Genomic DNA, 16,024 nt, shown 5'->3' on the forward strand with positions numbered 1-16,024 from the left:
CCTTACAAACTAAAAAAACAAAGACTACTTGCACAATACACAGGCACTTTAAGAGCACACGCTGATTGAGAACAAACAAAAAAGAATCAAAGCCCCAGAAACTGACTCCTTATGTATTATGTATTATGTAGGTATTCCTCTTTTAACCAGAAGTTTGCATAATACGTTCCATGAACTGTTAGCACTTTCGAGCTTTAATTGCAATGGTTTTCATGAATGTTGTTGGAGATCAATAAGAAAAAGGAAGCACAGATCCAGACACTGACAGACTATGCTGTATAAGATCAAACAATTTTTTTATCTTATGTATTATGTATTTATTCCTCTTTTTAACTAGAAGTCGTATGACATCTTGCACAAACTGCTAGCACTTTTTGAGCTTCACATGCAATGTTTTTTAATTAACTATGCAATGAATTTATTCTGGGCAAACATAAGAAAAGCTATTTCCTGAATGCCAGGTGAAAAAAAAAACTAGGTGCATTAATATAAGGGTGGAGTTCTTTGTTTTGAAGAGGTTCTGGTAGTGCGTGTAATCCCAGCAATCCCATACCAGATTGGACAGAGTGACAAAGTAGTTTGCCAAAAAGATTTTTACAAAATGAACACATGATCTGAAAGTCAACTATTTGATCTGTTGATCTTTACAACTCAAGTATGCTGTGATACTAGGTGTGATGACATAACTTTAACAGTGTAAGTATTGAAAGACAATGACAACAGAATGGCCCTTGCATGCAAAGACTGACCAGGTTTGCCGTCTATGGCACACTACAAAAATCAGAGAGAGGGCCGAATGGACAACTTGTACTGTATAACCAGGGTCTTTGTTCGTGTGGGAACCGTCATAAAAACTCTCATATATGTACAAGGCATTTGGCGATATATCTTGATTATCCGCCTCAGAGTACTGTTACTGCATCATCATTGGATTTTTATCTTTGTAAATATGCTTACCTACACCCGGAGGAAGACCAGCTGGTTTGTCAGTAGTGGCCAGAAATGAAAAAAGGGAGGGCGTGTACGTGCTCTGGTGTAGTGAGTTCAAATTCCCTACAACACTTTATCACAAGTATTTATTGGAAAAGCTGTCTTGTGGGAAATTAAAAAAGGATAGTGGTGCGTACGTAGATCCGGTTACTAATCTACTGCACTGATATTGGTCAACATGCTTCAGCCTCGTGGAAAACTCTAGAGGCTTTCGTCAGGACCAAGGTGCGTTCTAAGAGCGCATTGTGGCTCCTAATAGAGAGGTAAACTTACCACTTTTGTAAAGTTAAGTCAGATCTGTAGTATCTGTACCTTTTTATTGTCGTACTTGGCCTCCTCTGGGTACCGATGAGCTAAAGGAAGCCAAATTCGTTTTCTACAAGTCACTCACTTGTTCTGGCTCTGTGCGCGGTCCCCCAGGTGAATGGCACACTACATCCATCAAGCAGTACTTCATTTTGCCCATATCAATCAAAGAAAGAGTTCCAATCCAAGTTCCCATTCTGGGAGCAGTTACAAAATACATTGATTTATTCTGGCCATCAAAGAAAATTTGCACATATTATTCTTCCTTCAGAGTGCCACAAAATTACTGTATATGCATGACTTGAGATTTATTACAAAGAATAGACATGTAAAAGCAGACAAGGGGTCATGCATTTAGCTTTCAAAGTTTCCTTTGGCGTCAGAGTTCTTAAACCACAGCACAGGAAAAATATGAGAGTAATGCCAGATGTCTAACTGTGGCTCAAACAGAGAAAAAAAGAAAGTGATTCGAATTACTTTATCATCATTTGTGAAGTGTAAGTAAATTAAATAAACATTAAACAATGTACTCTGGTCAAAATAAGCATGCCATTCTCTGGGGCAATAGGGAAGGTAGCATTCACAAGTCCAAGTAATCTAATAGCACACTAATTTCCCTTTCTAGTTAATTACGTATTATATGACAAATTTCACAATCCCTTCCAATGAACCTTTCCCCAACATACACGGTGTTTATGTATCAAAGCAGGTATAAAAAAAGATTCAAAGCTGCATTATTGCAGTGTCACATACCAACTCTGGAATACAAAATGTATGAAAGATTTTTTTTTTTAAATTCCCTTTTAGACAGTCACGATAGAGATGATCAAAGTCTGGTAAAGACTGTAAAGTCTAACAGTGAAATACATGTTCACTAAACGATGATAGGTAAAATATTTTACACGTATTAGTACGATCTCACGCAGAATAACCTAACACACTATTCACAGTAACTGAAAATGATCAACAATAACAGAATGTAACCTTCATTTCCCGCTTAAGACTTTTGTTTGGAGTTAAAAGCACGAAAAGAACTCTTTGAGCAGTTGGTAGTCCTAGGAAAAAACTACATGTACCACAATTTGCCCTGGTGATACAACGAATCCGACCAATGGCATCTCACTGTCGTCTATATGTAACAAGTCCCAAAAGTAACAATTTTATACTCTCTGTATGAGAATTACCTTTCACACACTTCCTTCAAATGAGTAATCTGTGTAAATAGGTAAGGGTGCTAGAACAACTAGATTCAGTACTCAAAAAAGGATCTGGTATGTATTTTAACACAGTGGAGGACTAATACAAAATAGGAAGGCATCAGTTGAAGAGCAGCTGACAATGAAGGCCTGACTGCCATTATTAAATTTCTGTTTCGATCTTTAAAATGCAAACAACGATGTCCTCCTTTCCAGTGCAGGCACAATTTTAACTCAACAATCTGAAGTTTGATTGAGATTTGACTCGGACGTCAGACCACAAGTTAAAATGGGCTACACAAAAAGCACTCTGCTCATCATTCTGCAGATGTTAGGCAGAACATTAGAGATTTGGCTCGTGTTGAAACAGTGCCAACATTACTAAGAGGTATATACTGTTCGTGGTTTGTCACAGAGCCCCAACTCACCTTGACCCAACAGAGTACTAGGCTCGGTTTAGCGACCTGCTTACGATGCATGCATCACTAGGTCTAACCAGCAACTGGTCACATTTTTTAGGCTTTTTATCTGTTCAAAGTATTTCAAATCATGGTACAAATCAGAACTGCACCTGAAACGTATCCCTCAAATCGAACAGGAATATAAAAACCGAAGTGCACTTGGGTATATAAAAGGCAATAAAATTTAACAAATCATTCTAACTACTTCTATCCACATAGGAAAATTCCCAGACATCGAGTTCAAACAAATAATGGTTCATTCCTACATTTAAAGTTTGTGAGAAAGCCACCTACATTACCCCATAATACATAAGCATGCATTTGGAAACATTATTGTGCTCAATCAAAATACACATTAAAAAGTATTTTGCTTCTAAAACAATCAAAAAAAGAGTTAATGATTTAATATCATGTATTGCATGAGTACAAATCATTGTCTTATTCTCTGTGATCTACTTGTAGCACACACACTGTGGGTGGTACGCTGCCCTATGGCATACGTGGCACAATTTGGAATTCGTTTTGATGTGTGAAGTACATTTTTTTGCCACTGGTTCTGGTAGGAGAGCCACTCCTTTCTAAATAGGATATAAAAACCACAGGGACATTTTTACTGGATTGCTGACCAAATAATCCACATCTTTGTGAAGTAAGTAAATGAAATTAAAAAAGTGATTATGAAAAATTAATGATATGAAACAGGAGATGTAGGTCATACATTTTCTAGAATTCACATTTAGTGTAAAAACAGCAAAGCCTTTACGAGCTAAAATGGCAAATGCCAGTTACTGTGAAAATATTTTGCTGAGAAAGGTCTAAAGCAAACATTTTGTGGCTGAGAATTAATTTTCTGCAGAGCTGAAGTCTATGTGCGGCACTTTCAGGATGCACACGTTGTATATCTCGGATTATACAAAATGACTTTGCAACCATCTTTCCACTATTTCAAGGTGGTAGACTGTATATGAGGTGAGGAATTGTGCTGTTCCTGCCGCAATCCACATACAGGTAGTCTTCAAAAAATAATTGTTCGGAATGACCCATGAGTGAGCAAGTTACCGTCATCCTGTGAGTTAAGTAAGAGGAGAGTTAAGAGAGGAAATTGCAAAGGTACATTTGCTATTAAATTACATATGTTACACAAGTCAAGCTATGGCAAACGTAAGGACATTTCTTCATCATCTGGGAAGTTTGATTCTTTAAAGTATATACATTAAAAGAAAGGTTAGTAGTGATGGTTTAGTTAGGTTAGTTATGGTTCAGCAAACACAAAACCCATGAAATTCACAAGTTGTGTTATGTAACGTACAGAAACATAAATTACTCAAACGACCCTCGATATTTTACTCTTTGTTGCCAGCCTTTTAATTATTCATGTGCCTTCGACAAAATTTTATACTGTGAGATAAAATGGGAAAAAATATGTTTCTAACCCATCCTGCCATTTTTGCCCCCTGTACAGAAATTCACAACTTTAGTTCAGATCTGTCCATGTGGTCCAAAGTTCTAGGCAAATCAAAAAATACCTTTTCAATTGAAAGTGGGGCTAACCTAAAAGTAGACACTGGTAATTGCCAATATGTACTAATAAAAGGTACTGCAATAGATGCTCTATTATATTTTATATTTGAGGACTGCTTATTGGTGTACCAGGTCAGACTGTCCACAAAAGACATCACACCTCTTGGCAGATATGTGGGCAAGCGTTGCTGGTGAGCTATCCAAAGATGCTGTTGAAACAGATGATGTAGCAGCAAATCCACACGGCTGGAAATGTAATGCTGCAAGGCACAGCTCGGTAGTGTTGGTATCTTTCATCAATGCACATGCTAAGTAGCAGCATAGTTATGTTATGTAAGACTCACCTTAGTGCCACCGATTCTTAAAGTTTAGGAGTAATGACGCATAACTAAGCATGTTTTCATGAACAGCATTGGAAGTAACAAGTACAACTGCAACATGTTTTATCAAGTGAAAGGTTGCGCTAAATCCATGGATTTCAACAGCTATAGGGAGAGATCATGCAATTCTGAGCAACTATGTACAATGTTTTTTCATTGTGTACCATGCATTTCATATGGTGAAATAAGCAGGCGCGGTGCGTCCATTAGGGCGTGGGGGCATAGCCCCCCCGCCCGCAGCCGCCCGCAGCTCCGAAGTTTCTGAAGTTCAAAGACCAACGCCGAGGGAGAACTGGCAATGCATGCCAGCCAGCATGACGTCAGACAGCCCACCCCCTGGGCGGTCTGGCGTCATGTTGACTAACATGCATTGTCAGACATGGGGGCAGCAGGCAGCAGCACAACACAAGTGCGCATGAGTGGGGACGGAGGGCGAATTTTCGCACCGTGCCCACTCATGCGCACTTGTGTTTTAACTTGTTAGCGAATGCCCATTAGGAGCCTCTCGGTCTTCTAATGGGCGTGCTGCGGGCGATGATTAACTGTGCCCTGGCGCTGCAGATTGGCTTAGGGGTTGCCAAACGGTGCTGCTGTTCCTGTTCCGGTTCCTGTTTGAAGATGAGGCGCCTATGCGGACCTGGAGCAGAGGCGGTCAGGTAAGTTTTCTTAATGTTATTCTCCCTTGGCGCACCTCCCACCGCGACCCCCTCCCCCGCAACCCCGCCGCCTCCCCCGCTCGCGAGTACTGCATTGATTTGTCAGTTTGTTAAAGAAGATGAAGATAAGGCGTGTAACCACTGTTCAGGAGACCGCTTCCAGGCACCGAGGGAAGATCAGTGCTTAGTTGAGTCTGTGTGTGAGAGACTACAGGCCTCAACACTCACTGTCACTCCCATATGTTATTGAGGCTTTTGGATACAATGCAAGGGTGGGCAAAGGGACTAAAGTGATGAGCTCAAGAAAAGGCCAGATATCTAGGAACAGGAAAAAGTGGCTGAATGCCAGCACGGTCCCACTTTCCTTTGCAGTGTAGGGTGTTGCAGTGACGAAAAGCCTACAATAACACCAGTATCTGTGGGGGGGCTGCTTGCATTCTTGGGTCTGTGCTGAGCACCCCCAGCTGCTCAGAGGCCCACGACAGAGGCCCCAGCTGACGTGGTGTTATGTACTGGAGTCTGTCACAAGGTAATGTCGGGCCTAGACAGGCTGAAAGACATGAAACCTATTGAGTGCAGTGCATTGAAGGGTGAGTGATGTCTGTGTGAGTGCAGGGTGAGCAGTGTGCCTGTGTGATTCCAGGGTGAGTGATGTCTGTGTGAGTATAGGGTGAGCAGTGTGCCTGTGTGAGTCCTGGGTGAGTGATGTCTGTGTGAGCGCAGGGTCAGCAGTGTGCCTGTGTGAGTGATGTCTGTGACAGTGCAGTGTGCCTGTGCCTGTGTGAGTCCAGGGTGAGTGATGTCTGCGACAGTGCAGGGTTGGTGATGTTGGTGTAAGCGCAGGGTGAGCAGTGTGCCTGTGTGAGTCCAGGGTGAGTGATGTGGATGGGTGAATGCCGTCTTAGTGATGTGTCAGGGAAGGGTGAGTAATGGGTCTATGAGTGCAGGGTGACTGTGCCTATGCAAATGCAGGAAGAGAGATGTATCTGTGCAAGTGCAAAGAGACTTGTCTGGCTACTCCCAGAGATGTATTGGCCAAGATACCTCTTTCTCAAATGTGCTTAAGAATGCACCATTTGCCCACTCTTTTTTGAAAATGTTCTCGTGGGAGAACCCCCCGAATCCCCCATAGGTGGTTGGGCCTCGCTCGCTGCGCACGCTCATCACAGTGCAGTATTTACGCCCACCACTTTCAAATGTCACCAGCCGCCCCTGGAAATAAGTAGAGTGAAAATGGGGTTCAAGGAAACCCATGTATTTCTGAAATGTGCACAAAATGTGGAGTTTAGGAGCAGTGGTTCAGTCAGTCAGTCATACATCTTTATTCGGTTTAAGGGAACCCAAAAAACTAAACATGATAAATGTTAAAAAAAAACATAATAAAATACAGGACAGTGCAAAAGCAAAAAATAAAATTGAATATATTTTACAGCAGTTAATTACACTAGAATACCATACGATTAAGGCAAGCCTGAGAAAACTAAAACCTCTAAATTGACCATAAAAGATTACATAAAGGGTGCACCAAGTTACTCAGGGTGTCATTAAGGAAAAGAGTCAGACAAATTATCTGTCGGTTTTACATGGGGCTGTGTAAAACCGTAATGGCATAAAACATACCACTTGAGCAAATCATATTATAATGAGCTACACACGTAACACCTGTAAAAATGAATCATTTATAAAGGATACATGATAAAGTTAAAAGGGTCAATAATAAAAATTCAACGGTTAAAAATGTTGAGCAAATTCCATTTCTGTGAATTTCTGATTTTTAAAGCCCCATAAATTAAACTAGTAACTACACAGCAACAATGTTTTAAATCTAGTCGTAAAAGACGCTGAAAAGCTGGCATTATAACTTCCAACCCCAAATGACAGCAGAATGGTTTGTAAAAAAGACGTTCTGAGTTGGGAATAAAACCAGCAGAAAAACATCAAATGGACAAGAGATTGTTTTTCGAGGCCATCACAGGGACAAAGGGGTAAACCCTGAAAACATGAACCCGGTTGGGGGGTGAGCTACCAGAAAGTGGACCGTGCCTAATCTAAAACAGGTAAGGGAGAACCTATCTTCTATATTAGTGATCCAAGGAGATACCATTCACAACCCCCTTTTCTGAACACCTTCCAAAAGGGCATATAGCTCATGGGCCCTCAACCTTCTTGTGAAGCAATTCTCAACAATGCAGGGAGAAATACTAAATATCAAAAGAGCACTTGAGTGATTCAATTATATGATTATTGAATTAATCACAATAAGTCCGTCAAGATGGAAAGTTCTTCATTCAATTCATAGATCCACGAGAGAACATCTTGAATCTTCAAAAGACATTTATTCTTCACATGCAAAAATCCAGCCAACGCCAAGAGGACTTCATCAGGGATAAGGAAAATGCTACTTACCAGTATGCATCTGTTCTTGGCATGTAGAGCTGCAGGGTTACACACTGTGCATAGATGGCCCCCTAGTGTTAGGCCTGGATGTTTGCAGTTTGTTTTTGTTGTAGAAAAGTCTCTGGAAGTCACAGGACAGGTGACTCCTCCTTTGGATCATACTGCGCATGGGCATCGACTCCATCCCCAGATTGTTTTACGCCATTAGGGAAGTGATGGAGCTGTACAAGAAGTAGTGATATCCATGTGATTTTTATCTAATTAAGATAATACTGTAACAGATAAAGGCAGCCGGGGAGGCGGGTGGGCGTGTGTAACTCTGCAGTTCTACATGCAAAGAACAGATGCATACTGGTAAGTAGCATTTTCCGTTCGAGGCATATGAGCTGCAGATTACACACTGTGCATAGACTGTATAGCAGTACCCACCTTTAGCGGCGACTACCTGTAGCTGTTGCAGTTGTTTGAAACAGAGTTTTTAGTACAGCCTGGCCCACAGTGGCTTGTTTAGTTTGCACATTTACACAATAGTGTTTTGTGAATGTGTGCGGTGTAGACCATGTAGCTGCTTTGCATATATCATCTAGAGGAATTTTCCCTAAGAATACCATTGAAGCCCCTATTTTCTTTGTAGAATGGGCATTTGGAGGAATTGTTAACGTACGTTTGGCTTTCTGGTAACATATTGGTATGCATTTAACAATCCACCTAGGTATCCCTGATTTTGATATGGGGTTGCCTTTATGTGGTGGTGAAAAAGACACAAAAAGTTGTTTAGTTTTACGAAAATTTGTGTTTTTTCGATGTAGTACAGTAATGCTCTTTTGACATCTAAGGTATGTAGAGCTCTTTCTGCGACTGTTTGTGGCTGCGATAAAAATACGGGCAGCTCAACAGATTGATTTAGATGGAATGGTGAAATTACTTTTGGGAGGAATTTAGGATTAGTACTTAGAACCACTTTGTTATGATGTATTTGCAGAAAGGGTTCTTGAATGGTAAATGCTTGTAGTTCACTAACTCTTCTGAAAGAAGTAATAGCTACTAGGAAAGCTACTTTCCAAGTTAGGAATTGCAATTCACATTTATGTAACGGTTCAAAGGGAGATCCCAGTAACCGTGTGAGAACAATGTTTAAGTTCCACACTGGTGAAGGTGGCGTTCTGGGAGGGATTATTCTTTTGAGTCCTTCCATGAAAGCTTTTATAGCGGGTACTCTAAAAAGAGAGAGATTTTGTCTATTTTTTAAATATGCTGCAATGGCAGCAAGGTGTAGTCTGATAGTCGTGTAGGCTAAATTACACTTTTGAAGGTGTAATAGGTATCCTATGATGTGTTGAATATACACATGTAAAGGATTTATGTGGTTGTTTTGACAGTATATCACAAACGGTTTCCACTTAGCAGCATAACATGCTCTAGTAGTGGGACGTCTAGCTTCTTTAATAATGTTCATGCATTCTGGAGGAAGGTTGAGGTAACCAAACTCTATGACTTCAGGAGCCAGATCGCTAGGTTGAGCTGAGCTGGGTCCGGGTGTCTGATCTCTCCATGGTTCTGTGTTAATAGGCGTGTAGATAGGCTTAGTTTCTGGTGTGGCACCACAGATAGTTGCAGCAGCGTGGTGTACCACGGTTGTCTGGCCCAGGTTGGAGCAACTAGTATGAGTGTTTGGGAATGTGGCTGTAGCTTGCGTACCACTAACGGAAGTAGTGGGAGAGGAGGAAAAGCGTACGCAAATTGTCCTGACCAGTTCATCCATATCGCACTGCCTTTGGACAGCGAGTGTGGATATCTGGCGGCGAAGTTTGGGCATTTTGCATTTTCATGGGTGGCGAAGAGGTCTTTCTGAGGTTGTCCCCACATTTGAAAGAACGGTTGAAGAACTTGGGGATGAAGTTCCCACTCGTGGATCTGCTGTGTCTGTCGACTTAGCAGATCTGCCATGGTGTTTTGTACTCCTGGAACATGTTGGGCTAAGAGGAAGATCTTTAGTGGTATAGCCCATCTCCATATCTGCTGTGCTAACATAGAGCTGCAGAGAGTGTGTTTCCCCTTGTTTGTTTATGTAGTACATGGCTGTCATATTGTCTGTGTGGACTAAGACAACTTTGCTCGATACTTATTTTTGGAATGCTTTTAGGGCTAGAAAAACAGCTAGTAACTCCAAGTGGTTGATGTGGAGTAACGTTTGTTGCGGTGTCCACCTGCCTTGCATGGTGTGATGCAGAAGGTGAGCTCCCCAGCCGGAGAGCTATGCGTCCGCTATAATGATTATTTGAGGAACTGGCTCTAGAAACGGTCGTCCCTTTGAAAGGTTTCTGGTGCTCCAACATTGCAGAGAGCGAGGAGTCAGACTGTCTACCAACACTAGGTCTGTTAATTGACCACGAACCTGATTCCATTGGCGTGCTAGGCACTCTTGAAGTGGATGCATTTGCAGTCTTGCGTGAGGTACTATAAATATGCAAGATGCCATCATTCCTTTGAGCTGTATGAACACTCGAGCTGGAAGCGAGTGTTGTAGTTTGAATCTTGTTAGGAGAGTTTGTACACTGTTATCCTGGCTGGAGAGGGATAGGTTAGTGTTAGTTAGGTGTTTATTATAGCGCCGAGATATTGTTGTATGTGTGAAGGCTGCAGATGTGACTTGGTGTGATTTACTGTGAATCCCAAGACGTGGAGCAGTTGAATCGTAGCGTGAGTGTGTTGTACACACTGGCTGTATGAGCTGGCTTTTATGAGCCAGTCGTCTAGGTATGGGAAGATGTGAATATGCTGTCTTCTTAAGTGTGCTGCTACCACTGCTAGGCATTTGGTAAACACCCTTGGAGCTGTTGTGACTCCGAATGGGAGCACTTTGAACTGGTAGTGCTGCCTGTCCAGCACAAATCTGAGATATTTTCTGTGCGCTGTGTGGATAGGAATGTGAAAGTAGGCGTCCTTGAGATCTAGAGTGACAAGGAAGTAGTTTTGTAACAGGAGCGGAAGGACTTGTTGGAGTGTGACCATATGAAAATGATCGGACTGTATGTAAATGTTTAGAGGTCTGAGGTCTAGGATAGGTCTTAGAGATCCGTCCTTCTTTGGGAATAAAAAATATAGGGAGTATACTCCTTTGTTTTGCTGATGCATTGGGACTATTTCTATTGCTATTGCATTTTTGTGCAAAGGGATATCACTTCTTGCTTGAGCAGTGACAAATTTTCCTGTGACATTGGACGCTGCCTGGGTGGTATGTTTGGGGGTCGTGGGAGGGGGGTGGATGTTCGGTCTAGACAGAAACCTGACTTAAATTTTTGAAGCACCCACCTGTCTGATGTGAGTTTTCCCAGGCTGGTAAGTGTTGTTGTAGTCTTCCCCCGATAGGAGTGGAATGGGGCGGGGGAAGGGGAGGGGAGTCATTGGGCAGGGGTAGAAGCAGCGGGAGTTTTTTTTTTTACCTCTGCCCTTATTGTTGCTACCTCTGTAACCACCCCTTTGGTAGCCCCTACTATAGGTGGATTGTGTGGGGGCTTTGTACGAGGTAGAAGGTGTTTCTGAAAAGTATTCCCTGGTGGCGCCTCTGTAAGAAATGCGGCAAAATGAACGTCTGGGAGCCTGCGACTGCAGGGCTGCCATAGATTTGGCCGAATCTGTATCCTTTTTCATCTTTTCAAGGGATACATTTACATTGGGTCCGAATAAGTGTTGCTCATCAAAGGGTTGGTTAAGTATAGCACTTTGGACTTCAGGTTTGAACACTGATATGCGTAGCCAGGCATATCTACGCAAAAAAACACTGGTGTTAACTGATCTGGAGGCAGATTCTGCTGCATCAAGTGCACAACGAATGGAGGTGTTTGTAATATTTTTTCCTTCTTGGATAAGTTCATTTGCTCTATCTTTGTACTTATCAGGGAGGTGCTGCATTAATGATTCTAATTTGTCATAACGTGCCCTATCATATCTTGCCAATGATGATTGTGTATTGGAAATACGCCACACGTTTGCTGCTTGAGATGCAGTTCTTTACCCCGAGGCGTCAAGGAGCTTAGACTCTTTATCTGGTGGGGGAGCTTCACCTGATGTTTGTGAATTTGCTCTTTTGCGTGCATTGGAAACCACAATCGAGTCTAGTGGTGCTGGGCCTTTAATATATGCTGGGTCTGAAGGGGCGGCTTTATATTTCTTCTCTATTCGTGAGTTTATGACCAGAGTTCTAGCTTGGTCTTTGAAGACTTCAGGAGCATGCTTAATCACTCCTTTAAGCATGGGTAAAATGGAGGAGGATCTTTGTGCATTATCAAAGGTATCCATTAGGAAGTCTTCATCTACAGGGTCTGTATGCATGTCCACCCCATGATACTGCACAGCTCTGTGTACTAATTGATTGAAGCCCATAGTGTCTTCTGGTGGGGAAGACCTAGAGGGGTATATGCCGTCTTGAGGGACATTTGGGATGTCTGAGGTGTTATTATCATGCCAGGGGTCAGGTGAGCCTGGAGAAATAGATAGATCATCTGTGTTACTCCCTATATCATCAGAGCTATCATCCCTGTTGTCATCATCTGACATGATAGAGGATGTAGGGGAATGTTGTGGTAGGGGCACAGGTGGTGATGGCATAGGTGGAGAAGGGGAAGGAGTTCTTAGAGCAGAGGTAGCCATGTCCTTTTTTGGATGAGGATCCGGTGCAGGTGTATCCAGTGGTTGTTTTTTTAACTTGGAGTTAATCGACCAGTAATTGGATCTTTAACCAGAGTCTTTTGTGCAGGGTCTGGGTGAAATAAGTCCTCTGCAGGAGGCCGATCTTTTGGTGCGGACGGAGGTTTTAGCAACGAAGTAGCTTCTTTTGGTGTTTTGCCAATGTCTTTAACAGGAGAAGCAGGAGTCTTTTTCGACTCCGATGGTTTTTTCGGCTCCAATGGTTTCCTCGGTTCTGGGGCATTTTTCAGATCCAATGGTTTTTTCGGTTCCGGTGGTCTTTTTGAATCCGAAGCATATTTGCTTGGTTCTGACCTGGGTTTCGGTGCCAAGGGAGTAGCTGTATGTTTCGGCGCCGATTGTTTTTATGCCGGCGTGGTAGGTGATGTTGTCTTTTTCGGTGCCGGTAGGTGTGCGCGGGCACTGTGGGGAGGCCGACTCGAGCCCGAGTCGCCGGAAGGCTTAGCTAGCTTCTTAGTCGGGCCCGAAGGTGGGGCAGTGGAAGCAGTGTCTCGGTATGCACTCGAGGGCGAGGGTGTGACCGGAGCCTTTTTTGACTGTGTCGAGGAAGGGTTGGGGTCGCAGGTCTTACTTACGACCCGCTGTGCTGGAGTGATGTCCTCGACTTCGGAATCTTCTGCCTCGGAGCTTCTGTCGACGCCATGTTGTTCTGGGACGTTGAAGCCCTCTGCGAAGATGTCGTCTGGAATCTGAGCGGAAGATCAAGCCATTGTTCTCCTAGCTCTTCGGTCCTGGATCATCTTCTTCGATGATGAAGGAGGCACAAGCAGAACAGTCTCTGGCCTTGTGAACCGGGGAAAGGCAAAGGTTACACACCTCATGACTGTCGGTGTGGGGAAAGTTTGACCCACATGGAGGACACTTTTTAAATGGCGTCCTTTCCATGAGCTGGCGTTGAGGCCTAGTTAGGCCAGAAGGCCGTCGTCGACGACCCGAATTGAAATCTTCGATATTGAAGAGTAGAGTCGACTGGAAACGCGTTTGAAACTAAATTCTGGAAGCTGGTGAGGATTGCGGGTCGAAGGAAATAGGTTCCAACACGGAGCGCTGGAAACACATCCGAGCCTACCTGATATACCCCTCGCCCCCCCAATATGCCCATGCCACTGTGTAGTTACGTACGTATTTGCACTCTCTTACTACCACTTTGTTTTATTCTATGAGTTTATCCTTAATTTGCTTAAGTATCTGTGGATTAGCATCTCGTGCCAGTTCCTGCTCTGGCGCTTTAATGTTTGACTTTAGGCGTGAAAGGGGCGATCTAAGGGAGAGCAGGACCTCATTACATTTAGCTATACATTTATCACGTATGGTGACATTGAATACCTCCCATACAGTGGACATGCTTATCCAACCATCAGGGGCGGGGAGTGGGGGGCAGGGATGACACAGAGAAGACCTGAAAGTTTTTCCAGGCGCACAGCGGCCTCCTATGTATAGGAGTTCGTCCGCATTTGGCAGGAGTGTGTGGTGTCAGATTGCAGGTCCAAAATGGCAAAGCAGGAACTTTAGGGTGTGGCAGACAACCAGGGTTGATGCACCATCAGTCAGTCAATGCCAATAGAAGCAGGATTAATATGCAAAAGGGGGATGGAGCAGACAGCCCAATAGGTAGCATTTCGGACCTCAGAGGCCAAAGCTGTGGGTCATCGCCTCCCGGCTCCGATATCCAGTGGGCCCCTGATCACTATCCGGCACGTCAGCCGGCCCATTCACTCACTGGTCGGTTTCCAACTTTCTGCTGCTAACAGCATTCCCCTAACAGCATTCCCAAGGTGCCACTCTCCAGTATAAGTGCATGTCAGATCCGTTGCTCAAGGAGTCCAGCCCACCAAAAGTGCACACGACATTCCTGGTATGGACATTCTGCATCACCAGTCACTCCGAGGCTGTGCCGTCACAGCCTGCACGGACCCACCGTGTTTCACGAGGGATCCAACAATGATGCGAGGGGGGCTATTCACCCTGTTCCCAAGTCCACGTTTACAGGCCTTGATGTAGGTTGATGCAGTTGGATAATACCTTAAACAGAAGGAGCCAGATAAAAGTGCATTCATCTCGCTCGGCGGCTCTCAGACGCCCCTTTCGCGGACCAAATGTTATCTCTATTTCTTTCAAATTAAGGAAATATGCATTTAAGATCTAATTTCAAAGCTAGCAAAACTGCCAAATCTTTCTAATTACGACTTAAACATTCAAATATGTGATATTTTATCAAACTTTACCACAATTTTTTCACTTTTTCAAAACTTACTGTATGTGCAGCAAAAGATTGTGAACTTTAATTTTGGGCCACGTGCATATCTTACTGAAAAGAATAATAAAACATAATTAATAGGGGAATGAAAATAAAAGACAAACTCAAATCGCATTCACATTAACAGCACAACTATGCACATATTTTATTTTCTCATCAATATTAATTAAAATAAAAATGGCAAAGGTTAAGGAAATATACTGCAGTATGTTATGGTTTAGTTAACTGAGAATACAACAATCATCACTGGGGACAAGTAAGCTAACTTATCTGCATTTTATATATTTTACTTCTTTTGTGGTTCTAAGTGAATGTCTCTGGTTAGTTCAGACGAGGTCAATTCTAAGAAAACTTGTGAATAAATAGAAACAAATACATACTGTGCGTGCCTTTCCTTAAAACTATTTCACTGGCATCAACAATCAATATTATTTTAAAATTACATTGTAGCTGTGCAAACTGGGCACTGCATTGACCAAAATCTCCAATCATCAGATGCTTATTGACACTTTTTATCACCATAATGTAACAATGAAACTATGATCAGCAAAAGAGAATCGATGTATTAACTACCTTTTCAACCCGTGAAATATTCTCCCTACCCTTTACTTCTAGGTATTCCACCTTCGATCAAGGAATCCTGAAAAGTGCCCTTGATAAGTAGATCTTACACTGAAATAGTATTTATAAAAAAAACTAACGTCTTTCAACTTCAGCTGGCAACTGTCAAGTAGTATTGTGCATCAATATCTTCCTTTAATACCTTCTCAAAATCCTGCTACATCCAACTGTTAAGAAAGATGTGGTCCTAAAAGAACATTACAACCCGAGTCCCCATGATTAACCACTGCATCACCCGGTGAAACACATTTGCTGCCAATCCAAAACCAAAAGGAATTAAATGAAATATGTAAGGTCTAACAGACATCAGTTGGTGCAATTCAAAACACTACATAATCAGATGGTAGGCAAAGGGAAAATATATTCGAAAATCCATTCTGCTAACCCCACAGCACTCAACAGGTTGACATTTGGCAATGGACACCCATTCACTTTGATACAGTGGTTCAAGTTGTACACATATCTTTATTACAGCATCCCCTTTTCTTGCCAGAAGCCTTTCCACCTCCCCAATCATCTTAAAGATATCTTC

The 16,024-nt window shown here is 42.7% G+C and overlaps 1 protein-coding gene across 8 annotated transcripts in view; it reads right to left on the reverse strand.

Moving 5' to 3' along the window:
- Positions 1 to 1,503: 1,503 nt before the first annotated feature.
- Positions 1,504 to 16,024, reverse strand: part of TMEM106A (transmembrane protein 106A) — a 358,070-nt gene continuing 343,549 nt past the window's right edge. For all 8 annotated transcript variants that reach the window (XM_086924021.1, XM_086924024.1, XM_086924022.1 and 5 more), the window contains 2 exons: positions 14,869 to 14,922; positions 1,504 to 4,019 (listed from right to left, as the gene is read on the reverse strand). In XM_086924021.1, the coding sequence (XP_086780147.1) occupies positions 3,899 to 4,019; positions 14,869 to 14,922 (175 nt within the window). In that variant the 3' untranslated portion in view covers positions 1,504 to 3,898. The remainder of the gene's footprint in view (positions 4,020 to 14,868; positions 14,923 to 16,024) is intronic.

This window comes from Lissotriton vulgaris, chromosome 5, assembly GCF_964263255.1.
Source record: "Lissotriton vulgaris chromosome 5, aLisVul1.2, whole genome shotgun sequence".
In the NCBI taxonomy this organism is placed as follows: Eukaryota; Metazoa; Chordata; class Amphibia; order Caudata; family Salamandridae; genus Lissotriton; species Lissotriton vulgaris.